This window comes from Anas platyrhynchos, chromosome 3 (genome assembly GCF_047663525.1).
Source record: "Anas platyrhynchos isolate ZD024472 breed Pekin duck chromosome 3, IASCAAS_PekinDuck_T2T, whole genome shotgun sequence".
Lineage (NCBI taxonomy): Eukaryota > Metazoa > Chordata > Aves > Anseriformes > Anatidae > Anas > Anas platyrhynchos.
Window position 1 is genome coordinate 61,246,854 of NC_092589.1, and position 18,250 is coordinate 61,265,103.

Genomic DNA, 18,250 nt, shown 5'->3' on the forward strand with positions numbered 1-18,250 from the left:
TCCTGCTGTAATATGTAAGATACTACTGAAATAGTGCTTTTAGGGGTTGTCTCCTTGGTTAGTTATTTTTATCCCTAAGTACATTTTAAGTAAGTAAATAAGAGTTTTTACCAACTGTTAAAGCTCTTGTCTTGATCAGATATAAAGTCTCTCCACTCCCATAGCATACAGCTTTTGGGTTGCAGCATTGTTGTTGTTTACTCATCACATATTGTATTCCATGCAGATACATTCCTATTTTTGTGATTTTAGTTAGAAGTTGGAATGCACAAAACAGCAAAGGAATAGCAGTCAGTTTTTAGTAATGTTACAGAAAATGTACATGATGGAAAAAAAAAATACTGAGGTGGTATTTTTTTTCTAGATCTTTTGAGAGGCCCTGTTCAAAGCAGTGGCCCTGTTCAAAGCAAGCCAAACAATTTTCACTTCTCTAGATAGAGAATCAGAAACTTACTAACTTTCTGTGTAGCTTATGTTCCCCTTCTGTGAAATAATGATGATTGTCTTACACTGTAAAACAGCAAAGTAGTAATAGAAATGAGTTCAGTAACTGTTAGAATTTAAGAATTGTTTTATTCCAAAATGCTTGTAGCCCTCTTAAGTATGCTATCAACATCTACTCATTTAGTGAAACATTACTAATATATCTAATTTAAAGGGGATTTTTGTTCAGATTCTTTTCAAGTGATTTGACTTTTCTATGTATTTCTCTAAAATTGAATTTAATACTTTGTCTGACATACAGGACTCAAAGTATGCAGAGTGGCTTGGTTACTTTTTTTTCTTTTATCAGATGGTGTATCTTTGCTATGTAATATATTGTAATGTTGAAAGATAAAACACTCAAATCCACTTCTATTAACCTACGTCGTGTAACTTTTGTTTTTATATATGTGAATAGAGAGGTAACATTTATTAAATTATTTAGTACAGATTACTCACTTGGCAGTCCTGTTGAAGCCAGCTGCTGTAAATTGAATGCTATGAGTGTTATGTTTCTAACTATAGTTTAAAAATGAAGTTAATCACCACATAGATTAGTAATAATTAATCTGAAGTATCTGTTACTGCTACGTGGCTGAGAAACTAAAAGCCAAATATAATTGTCCCAGAAAGAAAAGGGTACATTACTTTCAAATACATGCTTTCTTCTAAAGTCAAGAGTGGAACAAATTCAGAAAAAATAACTTCATTACTAGAAAGAAGGAGGATTTCTTTTATCTGTTATCTATGTTGCTGGAGGCAAAAAAGGTATCACAAATGGAATATGTTGCTACACTCATCCTTTTTCACACATACCCAGATTATAAACAGGAGAAGAGCTGAGGTAGTTACTGTTATTAAGACTTGATCATTTTTGTCTTACCTTTTAATTTTTGTTTTAGTTTAGTAGAAATCTAGTTTAACTAGATCAAAACAATTTTTGTGAACTAACTTACATTTGTCAGTTACAACCAATATTTATTATTCAACTTTATAAGAAGTAATTTTTGATTAGTCCTAGATTTTGTCAAGTGTCTGTAGTTGACATTTTATTCTAACAATTGTTTTTACAATTGTTTTTTTACTAGTAGCTCTTCCAGTAACAGTTTTAGTAATATTTCATCAAAATTTTCTGTATTATGATTCTGCTGGCACTTCAAATTAAATTTGCCATGCCTTTAATCGTTAGTTTGAATTTTGTAGCAAAGCACATACAATCCATGCAGATATTCAAATGGCATAATACATAAAAATGCATACAATAATAGTCTGAAAGAAGGCAGATATGTTGCTTTTCATCTTGTGTAGCATTGATCAACACCACAAAATCACCAGGGGTCAAGAAAAGTCATGAAATGTTTTCAAGTGCTGGAAAAAATGGTATAAGAGATTGGTATAATGGTTACAAGTTAAATACTATCAAAGAATGAGCAATGAAGAAGAAAGTACACCATAACACATGGTGTAGAGAGGTAAATTGGATGCAATCTTTTTTCACCCTCTCCTGTTGTTAAACAAGAACAGGGAACACTAAGCTGAAATGGAACACATCTAGTATTTAGAGATGGAAATTCTTGTTTATGCCATGCTTAGTTAATCTGGTAAATTAGCTACTACAAGACTTTGTTAAAATTTAGACATACAGGGATTAATTTTTTTTAATAAAAAGTTTAAGGATGATGTAGTGGCTGAGATTCCAAAAGCATCTAAGTAAGTAGGAAACACAAATCTGGCTGCTGTTTTTAGTTTGTTTTTGTTTGTTGTTGTTGTTTTTTTAGGTTACACATACTCACATATACACTGTATAATTCACCAAAAAGATACCAAGTTGAAGTTACAGCAAATGAATTAAATCTCTCTGGAAAGCATGAGATCCCTTCAAGTGCAATGGTTTTACAAAAACTGCTGAGTGCTGCATAAAAGAAAAAAATGTCACTGAGCTGTTTGTCATAGTGAAGGAAAGTTCTATAGTGCTTTGACTTTAGGCAATACCAGATACTTCTGAGACAAAACTGCTCAGAGGACCACTGGGGGTCTGATCAGTTATGGCAGTTCCTGTGTTGCAGCAGTGACACAGCAACTTTTCTTCCTATTCCTTTCAGGTTTTTTCATTAGTAGAGCTGAAAGAAAATGCCAATTTCTTTTACATAAGAAATATGAAAAATCATTTTTCTGTAATACCCTATTATTTTTATCTTGACAGAAAAGGAAGCACATTTTATTTTAAAATCCAGAAAATGAATTAAAAAAATAAGTTGTTGCTTAAGTTGTTAAAACAGACTATAAAATATAACCAATACTTTTTGTTGTTATGCTCCTTTTTTGCCTTTTTTTTTTTTTCCACAAGTGTACTTCCCCAAATAGTTATATCCAGGTTTGATACATCTCTTATTCTTTGTGTATTTTTAGGGAATATTTAAATATTTAATTAAGACTGCAAAAATATGATTACTGTGGAAATCATCATAGCAACTGCTCATGAGATTTTGCTACCATACTAGTCTGAAAAGGGCACCTGAAATGCAGGTGAATAATATGGTAGTTTGTATCACTGACAATACCGTACAATCTTATTAAAAACAGTTTTCCAACTGCAGGTATTATAAGTACCTAACTATCTAGCTAAGCATCAAAAATTACGATGAGTGAATTAAGTGGAATCATTAACATTTGAAGAGTGTGTAATGCTTAGGGTCCAATATTAATCTTTGCAAATACAGGCCATTTTGTTGTAGTTCAAAGAGCTTTCAAAATGATTTCTACCATCAGCTTTGCATTCATAACATAATAATTTTATGCAAACCTCGTTTTCCTGCCTTATGAGTTACTTAACTCCTGAGCCACAAAATTAGGTCATAATCATGTTTAATTACAACATACATTTAAACTGCCAATAGAAATTTCATGGAGTGAAGCTCTCACTATGCTGTTGAAGAATTCCAAGTAATGGGGGCAGACCTATCAACTGGCTGGTCCAGTAAATCTGCTGTTTTCAGGTGCCTTAAGCTGAATACAGAAAAGACAGAAATTCAGATAGGTTTGTGCTAGAAATCAGAATTTGGGGTTTTGTAAAATTTTCGCAAGTCTGAGATATTTCAAATTCAATACAGTACCTCTTTTTTTTTTTTTTTTTTTTTCCAAAAATGTACTGCTGGCTAAAAGCTTTGTGATTAGGCTTTATAATTTGGGGTGGCCTACCACTTTTTATTTCAAATGACTCTAAAAAGATTCTGAATGTTAAGTATTTCAGTTGGGTTATGTGGGAATAGTGGGAAGGAGTGATGGACAAAACAAAGCAGTAATTTAAAATATCCATTAAAATCATAAGAAAATATTCTTCTTAGTATATTTATCTTTGAAAAATTAAGTCAAGGTATAAAATAATGATCATAAGCATGAAAAGAAATTGTTTACTTCCTAGAACTACATTGTTATTACATGGTTTGGATAATCTAACTAGAGATCATCAAAATTTGACTCTATGTATATTTAAACAAATTTTGAGATTATCCCTGTGTTCATATAAATAATTCATGTTCTCACTTTCTTTCCCCAGAGTAGGTTATAAGACAGCCTAGCATCTGTAAAATAACCTGCCAAGCTATTGAGGCTTTTTTCTCTGGGCTTGAGCTCTTTCAATGTGGTTGTTTTTGTGGACTCGCAATTTATTAATTATAACTAAAAATTAAAAAGCGTAGCAAACTTACTCAACAATATCTCCAAAAATGCTAGCTAGAAACTTTGCTAGTTTCATCAAAAATGTTAATTTTATAGTTCTGATTCTGTTTTCTTTAATTGTGCCTTTCTTCAGCTTAGTGGGAAACAATTCAGTGACTGATCAACTGTTAGGAAAAGGAGGGACTAGAAAGAGCAGAGGATCTGAGAAACATTTATAAAAGTTAGCATGGTAGATTTTTTTTCAATCAATAGAGCTGAAGACTTTCACACATCAGATGTGTGTTTTGAAGATACAGAGAGGTTGCAGACCCACTAAAATGTGATATTCAGTGGAATTAGAATGGTGAAGCTGATAATTCTGGGCTTCATTCTTGCATAATGTGATTATAGATTTCTTCTAAAGGCATTGACACCTTCTGGGCTGAAAGATACCATGCATTTTTAGAATCAGTCTGCAAAGTTGCTGTGTGGTCTTCCTCAGCAGCCATTGAATAGACATTATAAAATAGATACAACTTTGCAGATCCTGGTAACTGTTTTGATTGTTCTGGAAGAAATCTTTCTTACATAAATTTGTAACTAGGAATAGACTATTTTCCTCAAGCAAAATCTGACCTTAACATATTTCATCTTTTTAGTTCTGTAGTTTATTTTTAGGTACTCTATTTTCCCTTTAAAATGGAGTTTGTGCTATTCAAATTGAATAGCATTAAGCATGTGTTTTGCTACTTCAGTTGTAAGCTGGTAGCACTTTCTTTTTCAGGTCCAAAACCACCTTTGTGGTTCCTATGAGTTCTGTCTCACAAATGTTTTTGCCTGTGTCTACAGTGTTATTTGAGCTATTGAAAGAAAAGCTATTTGTTTAATAAGCAAACTAGTATCTATTGGGAAAAAGTCAAAGATGATATGACATCCATAGTAATTTGCTGTAAGTGACTGTGGTCTATTTAAAGACAGGAAGAATCAGGCTGAGACACTGAACTGACGAAGCAGAACCAAAAATACTATTGAGCGACATTTATATTGTTAAGATAGGTCTCAAAAGCAAGCTAACTTCTCTCTTCCCCATTGTTTTCTCCTCGGGTCATCATAGCCTCTTTCTGAAGAGGATTGAACTATTTTTATGCAAATTTTAATGCAAAGCTGTAACCACAGATGAGTTCCCAGAGGCCAGCACTTCAAGGCTGAAAACACCTGTTCTGAACCATAGTGCTTCAGTCTGAAGCACCTTGTCTCCGCTCTTCCTCCTTTTTATTTTGCTGTCTCTCCAGCAGTCTTCCAGTGACTTGATTTCAGAGGTATGGTACTTGTCAGTATTCAGTTGTGACACTTAAAATTATGATTTTCATCCGCTAGATTTCCTGTAGGTCTCTCCTAGCTGTGAGCAGGTGCAGGGTTTCACAATATCAAAGACTGGACAAGGCAAAGTCCTCTGTGCCTGTGGCTCTGTCATTCCTAGATGTGGAAGCTAGTGAATGTTAGCATAGTCCTGAACACTTCAGTGGTCTAGCTGCTTTTCAAGGGAAATAAAAATTCATTTCAATGCCTCTGATGTACACAGAGCTGCAGTTCTGCTAGATACTTGTAACTGTGGTAATAATTTTAGACATAGGGGTGACAGTATGGTGATCTGATTTAGATAGGCAGGCACAGGCACTTAATATTAGAGAACTTCATATATAAAGTTCTCTATTTTTGCATTTTAAATAAGAAGGCCAGGGCAAAATAAATCTATGCAATTCCACTAGCAAAACTTCCTGTCAATTATTGATTTAATGGGGAAATCTTTGGAGAGGTACAGAACAGGATAAGAATAAGGAGTGTGGTGTGGTGTCACAATCATTTCTCCCAAACTTGACTCATTTGAAAAATTTTGACAGGAGGCTTCAATATAGGTCTCGGGTGGTAAAGTATGTTAGTATAAATCATTTCATCCATGGTCTGCAATAGAAAACAAAATATAGACTTAATACAAAAAGAGTTTAATGTCCTAAAGACTAATTTAAATGACATGGACGTGTTTGTTCTTGCTGTCTGTGATCCAATGAATCTTTAATTAGATGATGTTCTGTAGAAACAACTTCTATGGGAAAGTTTACTTGCACAGAGTAGGCTATAGAGCAAGAGCTTTTACTTTTATGGCTTGCATCACCTAAATAGAGGAAGAAAATAAATTCAGATTGCCTGTACCGCTCCATCCTGTCCATCTGCCTCTTAACTTGTCAGATTACCTCTCCAGACCTCAGTTATAGAAACAACTCTACACAGCCTAGAGGAAAGTACTGCAAAAAATCTAGAGTTAGGATGAGACTTATGATGGTCTCCTGCCTTTCTGGTGTGCTGTATTTTTCAAAGGGTGGAGAATTAGAATAAGGCAACAAAACAGAACACCACTGGTGGCACTGCACAAGGAGCTCATATGTTGTACTGTGTTCAGTATTTGTTCTCGTGAACAGAAAAGTTCAAGATATGAGTATTAACTATCTGACACATTTACTGTATTTTGTGTTTAGAACAAACACAGCCCTAGTAATTTGGTTTGAATGTTTAAGCTCTGCACTGTGGATGAACTTACTAACACCATATCTGTTACAATGCAGTTTGCTGAATCTTAGTAGACACGCTAACAACAGTGGGGAGGTGTTTGGAGCATCCCGTGAGGTCTGCCCATGCAAAATAAGAGGTCAGAGAGGTTTAGAAATAGGGAAAGAAGATGAGCAGTCTCCTCAGCCCTCCATACTCTAAGACTTCTGTTGCCTGCTCCTTATATCAGCATGCCCCTGGTGCACTCTCCATACACAAGTGTTACTACGGCCTCATTACCTGCATACCTCCTGCCTGCCCCCCTACCCTCCACTGCCTGATTCACTGTACTCCTCCTGCTGCTTTCATCCTCTTGCTGCATCATCTAGTTAATGTGCTGCCTTCTTGCATCTGCCCCCACCCCACTTATTCCTTCAGTACTGTTACTGCTTGCTTACATCGCTGGGATGGGAAATGTAGGTCGAGGACTGGGCTAAGAAGGACGCAAAGATAAGTGGGATAGGGAAGAACAGAAGGTAGTGGCAGTGAGATCTGCTTCAAAAAGATCTTGTATCTGTGCAGTTCCTGCCTCATTACGTGCTTGAAAGTTTGTAGGAATGAGGTAAGAAAGCTATCATATTCAAATAGTACTCTGGAGAATTGGGAGGCTGTCCCTATGTACCCTAGGTATTCTCATTAATTACCATGCCAGCTGAACACAGCTTTTGCAAGGTAGTCTAATTGTGTGCTCTTCTTTCCTTGGTACCTATGCTGAAATGCTGTGCTTGAAAAGCCTATGTAACAAGTAGTTTTTAAAACAGATCATAGGAACTTTCAGTTAAGAAGCTTAATTTAGTGGGTATTTTAACCTCCTGACTGTAAAACAAGCATAATTTTCTGTGTTTTGGTATTTGAAAGTATTTAAAAATGTAAGAGATGTCAGTCTTCTGTAGTGTCATTTAAGGGAATTCTAGCAGAATGGGCTTTGGAAAGATCCACACTTAATTATAGTATTAGTACAATAAGCTTAAAAATGGAACGTTAAAAAAAAAAAAAAAAAAAAAAACCTAGTTCAGCATTGTTCACATAGGATTTTCAGGGAAAAAATTAGTTCTGACTGCAAATAAAGGGAGTGCCTTATTTTGTATGGCAAGGAGCTACAAGGTTATGAATGATGTAGGAAGTATTAGCTATGTGACAGTCATTCCCTTTACATCAGTCACTTGTATTTTCATATGAATGGCATTATATTTCTTCCTTTTGTATTTGATTTTACCATTGACTTAGTCTGAAGCTTATTTCTGTATTAACAAGAATTTTGTCTGTGAAATAGAAGATTTTTTTCCTACTCCAGCCAATGCTACACTCCTATATTTTAATAAGCTTGATTTTTGTCTAAATTAATCTAGCAAACTTATTTCAGCAGACTACTTCTAATGACTAATGTTTGCACATGGTTGTTGCGGGCAGTGTGCTTTATATGATTTCAGTAAGTCAATGGGAGCTTGATCCTGTTTCTTCTAACTCACCAGTAAAATAATATTAAACTAACAAAATAATAGTAGGGATCAGGACCAAGACAAAAAAGTTCAAATTTCATTAAACTACTTGCGTTGACTAGATTTCATTATTTTAATTAATTCCATTTTGAGTTTAAGAAAGTAATTAAACTCTTCAAGACCTAAAACTGAGGTTTGGGAAATATGAGCTCTGGTTCTAGTATAGTCTTTATTTGTGTGTCAAGACAATTTTAATCTGTGCCTCACTTTACCCAGAATTAAAATTGGACAATAGCACTTGACAGCGGAATTTTAAGTGTTTTTTATTAGGGCTTTGAAATCTGTGATGGATAAATTTAGTGTTTGAAAACAGGGTATTTTCACTCTGTTTCAACATACTGAAACAAATGCTTAATTTATTTAAAAAAAAAAAAAAAAAGAAAGAAAGAAAAAAAAAAGAAAAAAGGTTGTGAAGCAACCCATTGTTTTCTGTTTCCATTCTATGTAGAGTGACTATCACTAGAGTGATACCTTGCATATGAGGTCATACAAAATGAAATAAACAGTTGGCAAACTGAAGTGTCAAGAACTATCTTTTTTTATCTTTTTTCCTTTCTGTTACTTCCAAAAAAATCTTGTTGACTTTGTGGCTACTTATTTAGATGCCGTATTGTTGTCAGGCACTCTAGTGTTGCTGAATGGCACTCCCTTCCTAATACTGCTCCTATTTTACCTAGCCTTTCCAGAGCAGTAACGTCAATAACCAACTCTTTCCTTAAGTAATTCAAGTTGATACCAGAACATTAAACATCTTATTTACAAGGAGATGAGTACATCTGTGCTTGGCAGAATAGAATGGGCTGATCTTTTTAACACCAGGGCCATCTGAGAAATTCAGAAACAATGTGGTAGGTTTTGCTTTAGGCAGGCTATGAATCTGAAGCTGAACTAAAAAATCATGAGCATGGGCCAAGTTAGTTTCAAGCTCATTCTTCTCTTCAGTCCCTGAAAAATATTACTTTTTGGAAAGTACTGAATCTGATCCTTAAGGGTCCCTTCCAACTCAGGATATTCTATGATTCTATGATTCTATGATCTGTCCCTCCTTTCTCTGGCCTAGGACTCTACTACATGACCCTTTTTCTCCAGGTTCTTTGTAGGGACCAGTTGCTACTGTCACAACAGCTGCCTGGATACAACTCCTGTTTTTCTTTCATGCATACCATACCAGATACTTCCAGAATGTAGCAAACCTGTCACCCTGAAGTCCACAACAGTTTTTCACTGGTAGCATTGTGTGCTGTGCTGCTTTCCACAGTTCTCCTTGGTTGTGGTGCTCTGGAGGCCTGTAGTCCATGGCTGGATGTGTTTGTATGCCCTGTTCCAAAAAAGCAAATTTTGAGTGAGCTGTCAGGCCTGTCAGTTGTGTTGGCTTCTGTCCTCCATGAAAATTAAGTCGTATGGTTTAGATAAGACATTTGTGAATAGTCTGGGTGGAAGGAAGTAGAGAAAATAAGGTGTCAATGAAGACAGTAAACTCAGGTCTCGCACTAACTGAAAAAAATCTAACAAGGACATGATGTCTTCCTGATGGAATTAGAAGAGTGTTTATAGAGGGTTAGTTCCATCTTTTTTTTTTTCTTTTTCCTTTGAGCCCTGAGTAGTAAAGTAACCTGGAGTTGTTTTTTGTTTTTTGGGGTTTTTTTGCTTGTTATTTTTTTTTTTTAACTTAAAAAAAAAAAAAAAGGCTAGACATCTCTTGTTAAAACTATGCAATGAGGTGGCTTTTTAGCATTCTCCAGTAGCAGAAATAACTTGCTCTCTTCACAGACTGTTTGTATTTTAAGCTTAGCAGATTCATAACTTCTTGTTTCTACACATACCTGAACTGTCTTCTATCTGCAAGTAGTTTTTTTTTAAAAAAAAAAAAAAAAAAAAAAAAAACAGGCTACTGTTTCCTTGTTTGTAACCACATAGGAGTTAACATTTTATGGCTGATAGACATTAGTTTTCAAACAAGGTATATTCTCTCCTTATTCAGGAAGCTGGTGGGTTTTCAATGTACATGTGTTGGCCCCATTGTCTTTCTTCTTTTTACCTTCCTGCTTTTTTTTCTTTTACAGATGTCACCAGTCATCAGTAAGACGGGGGACCTGAAATGTATCTCAGGGCATGACACAGATAGAGACTCACCTGCGACACAGTAAGCAAGAAATATTTGAAATGATTTGCAATGTTACATCTGTAACTACTGTTAGGAAACTGTCTTAGCAAGCAAAACAAGAAGGTAACATTAGGATACTTATTCAAAAAGAGTGCTTCACACTTAAAAATGAGAAGGAAATAACAACTGCTATACGCATGTACAAACAAATATATACCATAATGTACATCAGAATAAAAATGAAGGGACACGGGATTGTCCTGTGGCTTTCTTTTGTTATGTATTAGCCTTTATTGATACAAATTAAAAAATATTTTTACACCTTCTAAAAAGTAGTACAAATTGGAAAAGGTCACATACTGAGAAGGTGCAAGCTACCATCTTTGATCGTGACACTTGCATTTCTTAAAAATTGTGTGCATTTGTTGTGTGCTGTAAACAGATAAGATCTCAACATTTTGAACAGGAGCTGCTACAATATATTTAGCTACTGCAATCATTTGTACCTGGAAAAATACATCTGAAAATGCTTCTTGAGGTATTTTATCTACCACTTTAGGTATCTGTCATCTAAGCAAAGTTATTTCACTGATTATTTTCCAGACTGGTCCCCTAACCCTCCCTCAACATTCAGATGCAGTTACATATGTAATTTTAACATCTGTAAATCCTAAATGATTTTTTTTTTACCTCTCCACCTGTATCTAGACTTGAATATAAATTGTGAGTGGAAAGTTCAACACTCATGTTTGATGAGAAAGGGACTGTAAAACTATAAGTTGGTAATAAGTTGGTATAATTCAGGGTTGAATTTTGAGCATGACTATTCTGATAGGACTTAAGGAAGGAAATGCCTTAAAAGTACCAACTTAAAAGTACAACTGTGACAGCTGATACAATCTGTCAGAAGCCATTATCAAAAATTTGATGACTGAACAGTGTTAGTAGAACTTCAGCAAAAAATTTGACTGCCTTTTCCCAGGCAACCACTGACCAATGCGGGATCACAGATTTAAAATGTGGAATCACAAATTATTTAACGAAATTCAAGAGTTTCAAGTCATGTCAAATGTGAAATACTCATTTTAATGGAAGCTAAGTCTACCCTGAGAAGAGGTCAGACTGAAGTGTCATGCTGAAGAAATAGACCCCAAACTTCTTCAGTTGCATTTCAAAAAGTTGAGGGAAGCTGCCCGCATGCCTTTGTCACTGGAATGTACTCTCTCCTCCTGAACCTTTGGAGTAGGAATGTTACGGAGATGGCAATCTGAAGTCATGCTTCATGTCATTGCTCTCTCGTCTGGACAAAGAGCAGTGTTTCAGAGCCTCTTTCACAAACTCTCAAGGCACTGAGCCATTTATACCTGACTGATGGTGGGGGAGAGTGGAAGATGCCATGAGATAGTGTTTGGTGCTGTACCTTATAAGGAGAGAGCTAATATGAAAGGGAGAAAAACAGATATTTCAGTACTACAGTGCTGTATTGTATTTTGCTTCCCTTTGACCAGACATTCTAGGCTTTGTTATATATTAGCTGCCTTGAAAATACATACTTTGCAAGCTTTTCCATGGACTAGAACACAGTGAAATGTGATTTAGTTGTCTTTTATTATAGCAGTGACTGCAAACACCATGTGGTTTTGTTTTTGTTTTTCAAAAGAGTCTGTAAGTTCTTGCCCTGTTTTAATAGCTGGAAAAGGATATTCTTCTCTTTGTCACTACTTGGAAAGACAGCTCCATGTTGCTGTTTAGAGGTTATCCATTAGATAGTCAAACATCTCAGAAACGTGGCTGCATATTTTTCATTAAAACTGTCACTTCTCTGTACCTGAAACGATGACCCACAGAGGCTGTGACAGGACTGTAGTTTTCTTGTTCACTGCAGCTGGTTTGTTGAAATACCTAGAAAATGACACACAGGCAGGAGTTAAGATTTTAAATGAAAAAGTTTTCTATTGTAGCATCTAAAAGTGATTTCAATGTGACTTGAGATCCAGTCCAATCTGTAATTAAATATTTGATCTAAAAGTTTCCATTTTCTTCCTGTTTTCTGTGAAAATAGACTTAACATCCATGTCACGTGCTAATACATAAAAGGAACTGATTAGTAGCTAAACTTCGTAGCAATCAGTTCAGTTGTGATTACAAAGTATGCAGTTTCTCTATGGAAAAGTGACACTTTGCACCTCCACAATTCACACTATATCTTTCTTTGAGCTTCCAAGTGGGTGTTTGATGTTTTGCCTAATAGAGAACGCTATTCATTATGACCACAGTACCTGCTGCAAAAGAAACTGAAGGGCAAGTTCCGCTGGAATATCTATCATTCAGAATTTCCAGATTTAAAGTACCATTTTGCAACATGAAAACAAGTTTTATCCAGGATAGCAGCGGATTTTTATCTTAGCCAAGCAGTTAACCTGTCTTCTACAGACTCTAGAAAAAACAGAAATGTCTGTATAATAGACAACTAAAATTTTTATCGAAGTATCTCAAAGGTTAATTACATTACTGCATCTGATGTGATGTTCAAATAATAAAAAGATGAAATCCTCTTCTCAAAATCTGAGCAGATTAGATTTATTCCGAAAATCTGCATGATAGCCTCACTCCTTGAATATTAAAGATTAGATACCATCTCTCAGCACAGATTTTTATCTCCCTAGATGTATTCCCATTTCAGTTTTCTTGAGCTGCACAAGGTAGTGCTCTCTCCATAAATTTACAATGATTACACGTCAAACCCATCTGAACACTCAGTTTGGTAGAAAATTGTGCTTACTGGCTAATTATGATTCTGATCTCAGGTTTCCTCAGGTGGCAATACTTTTCAGCTTGTCCTAAGAATCCTAATGCAGAGGGTCTTAACTTCCTGAACCTTTTCCCTCAGGATGTTCTGGTATTAGAGCTGCAGCAATTCACATTTTCATGAATAAACAGTTTAGCTTAAAAGAAATAAATAAAACTTACAGACAGGTAGTATTAATTCCATCAGGAAGGTCAATATGTAAACATCTTAATCTATAAAAATTATTACATTAGCACAATATCACCATTAGTAATGGTCTTACAGCAATGTTTTTTGGGAAACTACACCACCTCATTGCATTCTTGATTCCTCTGCTTGTTTACATATTTCAGCAGCATCCAAGATTAATAGTTCTGGTCACAAACAAAGATCAGTTTATGCTACATGTAATACTAATTTTAAACAAAGACAGTACCTGCCCTTGATAGATTACATTTAAATTAGTATTGTATATATAAAGTTACAGCTTCTGTCAAGAATGGGGATGCATGGAAAAAGTGGTGTAACATCTGCGTAGTCCCTGGCAACATCTGCAAGACCAGCCTGGTTCCCTTGTTTGAGATACTAACTAGTATAAACACAGGAGCTTGCTTTAATTCTTTTGTCATTGTATGAAGTCTGAGAAGCATGGATAGACATAATCACTAATTCTATGAACATATCATAGTTTAGGTAAGTTCAAATGGGAAAAATAATTTTTTGCTCTTTTCCTGCCTGTCTCCCATACAATGGTTAAATAAATAAAACATGAATTTCTCTTAAATTGCAATTATTTTGGTGTTTGAGCTTAGAAAAGTGCAATGGATTTTATCCTTGGAGGAGAATGGTAATTTGTGTGTTTAATGATGTGTTGATTGTCGAACAAGACTTGCTGATTTTTAAGATCATGAGCGGTTCTTTTAATTCTTTTTAGAGCAATGCTATGACATGTTGAAAAGCAGACTAATAGAGTGGTCTCATATTTTGTCCTCATGTTTTTTCTGTCTTTGTTCTGCAGTGGAATGGTAGTTTTTGTAGCTGTTTGAGCATTGTGCTCAAGGGGGACAGACAGACAATTGCTCTAACACATCAGCTGTGTGTGGAAAAAGCTCTAAATTTGAGCTAACTTTGTGTTTCCTTTACTCTTTTTATATCCACTTTCCCCTAGAGGTGTAAAGAAAAAGAAGAAAAGGATACAGAAGAACGAGACAGAAAATCAGCCCAACTTAATGGGTCTCGATTCTCCTGTATCATCAGTTACAGCTAATGGTGTTGAAAATGAACCTACAGCCCATGGGGTGGAATTGAAGAAGAAGAAAAGGGCAGCAAGAGGCTCGAACTTGAGCACAAGTGGAAAGACAAATATTGCCTTTGAGCCTGAATGCTATGACGTGTAGTCATAATTTAATTTCAAATACCAATGTGGCATTCAATATACACACAGAAATGTATTTGAATGATGCAACTTCAATCTTGTTTCTAAGATTGACAAGAAAAAAACAATAAAAAAGAACTAAAATACACAAAATGGTGGCAGTTGTGACTTAACAGTGGTGTAAGCCTGTTCAAAATAATTTTGATCAGGGTTTCTTGAAATTAACAGATCTTGAATGTCCAGTTCCTCCGTGGACTGGTAAAATCTGAAATGCACTTTCATATTTCATGAGAATCCCACTAACAAATACAATGTTAACCATCTGGTTATATCCTAAGTTAGGCTAAGCAGGCATTTCTGTGGACTGTGGATCAGTCTATAGTGAGCAGAGAATTGAGTCCAAAAGTGTCATCTAGAACAAAACAACCCCAACCACAACAAAAGTTCTTGAATTAGCATTTTATTTATTTGTATATAAAATAGAACAGTGTTCAGAATGGTGAAGTTCCAAAGGAATGCTGACACTACAATGTACCTGAAAACATGAGCTGTTAATTTATTTTTTTTTCTGATGTGAAATATTCACTTGGACAACATTGTGCAGCACTTAAGCAAATTGTTGAGTAACTACCTATGCAACTACTCAGACTTCAGCGGGACTGTTCATGCTTTCCAATCCAAATAAGTGTTGCAAATTCCAGGCACTTATATTTTCAAATGAGATTTTTATGCATATAATAAAGGTGCATTGCAGTTTTGTCAGAGTTCCTGGCTGCTTTGGCAGCAGTCTTGCCAAATATGTGTTCTTTCTTCTGAATTAAATATTTCATTATCAAACTGTGTATTTTGTTATACTTTTTCTTGTAGTCTTTATTCAGCTGTACATGTCATTAATCTTTTTTTTTTGCTTGAGTATTATGTTGTGAACTTTTACTAATAACTTCACTAATTATCTACAATTCTAAATAATTTATGTTTTATATTAAATGAAACACTTTCTATCAGTTAGTGCTGGTATTTTTTCTGGCTGGTGATGTCCAGTTTATTTTTACTCTGCTAGGAAATTCTTTCTCCTCCCCCTCTGAAGCAATAAATAACATAAAATTAGAAAGCCCTTATTTAGTAGACAGGACACTTGATTCCATTAAAAAAAGAAGTGAAAATAACAATGTTGGGCACTGATGTGTGAAATGCACCCAGATGCAGAGCACTAGTTGCTATATATTCTAATATCTTCCCTGCACATGTTAAACCAGGCAAATCCGTAAACCTGTTTCTTTTGAGCAGCAAATGTTCTTTTGGGCCTTACTGGTAATGGTTCTTTGCTAGCAGTCCCAGCTCTGCTTTGCTTAGTGCATGTGTATGGAGTTCTCTCCTAAATGGGACGCGTGTGTGTACTGGAACATTGTGAACATCTCTTACCCAGTCATAGGTTCTGTAAAATTATCTCAGTCCAGGGACTGCCTGCTTCCAGCAAGGCTCCTTGTTTCTTATGCCTCTGCTTTTGTAATATATTCAAATTCACAATTCTGCGTGACGTGCAGGATTTAAACATTTTAGAAAAGAGAAAAATCTCAATATCTTAGGTTTCTTTAAAATGTCCGGGGTCGCACTTAAAAGAAGGGCAGAGCATGACATCAGGCTCCACGTCAGGGAGAGCTGAGCAGTAGCCAAGATCTGGGAGCTCATCGGAAGGCATTGTAAAATGTTAATTTGGCATTGTGGATGCTGAAGACAGAAATAACACTTCAGATAAACACCACAGAGAGATGGTAGTTCTAATCAAAGGCACAGCACCTCCTTTCATGCTTGCGAACTAGGGCTCCAATTATGTTCACTGCTCTGAAGCTGAATAGAGCTGCTCTGCCACACTTTCCAAATTGAGAGGAGAGGCAGCAGTAGTGTCTTCCAAGGCACAGTTCCAAATAACAATTAAGCAGAAGAAATCAGATAAGAGCCAAACATGAAAATGCAGGGAGTTGAAAATAAACTTTTCATAATGTTTTCTTGTAATTGCAATATCTTTTGTTTTGTTTTTATAATTTTTTTCCTCCCTACCACATGGTTGGCTGGATTTTTCTATTGCTTTATACCAAATCACTGTGGTATTAGAGCTTTCTGCATTCATTTACCAGAAAATGAACAAAAATAAGGACCTGCAATTAAAAAAAGTTGAAGTGTTCTTTCAGCATTTAAGTTAGAACCTTCAGACTATTATTGCTTCTCAACAAATTATTAACAGGGCACACAAGAAATTACACTTTTTGCCTTTTGTTCAGAAATATGGCTAATATATTCATTGTAAAAACAGTTTTTCATGAGAGATTCATCATTCTTCAGATGTTGGTGTTGGCCTTTTAAAGTTTTCCTTTTTAAAAACATTCTTTTTTTCTTTTAAAGAATAAAGCACAGTTCAGACGAGAGTAATAGTTTAGAAAAAGTTTTGAAATTTAACTTCATATAATGCTTCTTGTTTCTATGTCAATGCAACCTACATATTTTTCGAATCACTTTAAAATGAACATTGTGTACATTTGCTGAAAACTGTACAAGTAATTAGAAGAAGAAAAGAATTAGAGAAGGATTCACATTACCTCCTGAAATTTTATTTTTTTTTTAAGCTTAATAACTACATTTAGTACCCTAAAACATGAGTGCCCTGCAAAATTGCTCCCTAAACCATGACTTGAAATACCAGAATTATAAACATCTGTTTGAGGAATTTTTACAGGGTGATACTAGTTCATTGCTAGAACAACACAGATAAAAACTGGTTTAAAAAAGGGTAAATATTAGATATTTATAACTGCCTGGTGATAACAGCACAGTAGGTCTTTCATTGTTCTGGCGTTTTTAGATTTTATGTGTGTGTGGTTACTACGTACAGCTCCTATTACATTTTTGTAATTTGTCAGAGGTATTGTGAAGAGTGAATGTATAAATTAAGAAAATGGGAAAGAAGGGATGGCACATTTTTCCTGTGTTTCCCCATAGCCATCAGATTGCATTTATTTTTTTCCTTAAAGTAATTTGAGGAACAGACATCATAAAACACAATAATTGTATTTGTAGCATCACTTAATTCAGAAGGCAGTAGGGGATGGATCGCAGTCAAACAAGGGCTAATGAGAACACAGAGGAACATGACAACTGAAAGTCTCTGTTGACTAGTGAACTAAATCTGCCGGCTGGACCCAATTGTCTGATGGAGAATTGAATGTCAGGATCATTTAGGGTTAACAATGGCCCATTACAAGCGAAAGCAGACAGCTATGAAAAATAGCCGGCATGGTAGCCATTCTGCAGAGACTGTGGATACAAACTTGATAATGAGGCACTTCATTCACTACATCCTTCTGCTCTAATTACTAAGGTGAATAGGAAATACTTCATTTAAGGCGGGAGCAGACTAAAGCAAAAACACTTGTTTGGTAAACACAAAGAGTGGTGGGGGGTTTTAATGATCCTTTTCTAGCACATATGACATTAGTATGTGTGCAGTACAGTCTATTTTGTAGATGTGGGAGGAGATAGGAGTATTTTCTGAATAGTGAAGGCAGGCTGGAAAGGTTCATGTACAGGCTTGTACTGAGGTGTTTTTCCTTAGCGTTCTGTCCAATGGCTGTCCAGAGTGTTTTGGACAAACTAATTTATGGATGTACACCTGCACTTGTAAAAACATATTGCATCAGTTCAAGGACTTTTACTGCTTGAAGTATAAATATGTGCATTAGGAGCAA

At 35.4% G+C, this 18,250-nt stretch overlaps 1 protein-coding gene across 5 annotated transcripts in view; it reads left to right on the top strand.

The window, feature by feature from the left end:
* The window catches only part of AHI1 (Abelson helper integration site 1), a 92,058-nt gene extending 76,540 nt beyond the window's left edge, over positions 1-15,518 (top strand). For all 5 annotated transcript variants that reach the window (XM_038176998.2, XM_038177000.2, XM_038177001.2 and 2 more), the window contains 2 exons: positions 10,307-10,386; positions 14,304-15,518. In XM_038176998.2, the coding sequence (XP_038032926.2) occupies positions 10,307-10,386; positions 14,304-14,532 (309 nt within the window). In that variant the 3' untranslated portion in view covers positions 14,533-15,518. The remainder of the gene's footprint in view (positions 1-10,306; positions 10,387-14,303) is intronic.
* The last annotated feature ends 2,732 nt before the right edge of the window (positions 15,519-18,250 follow it).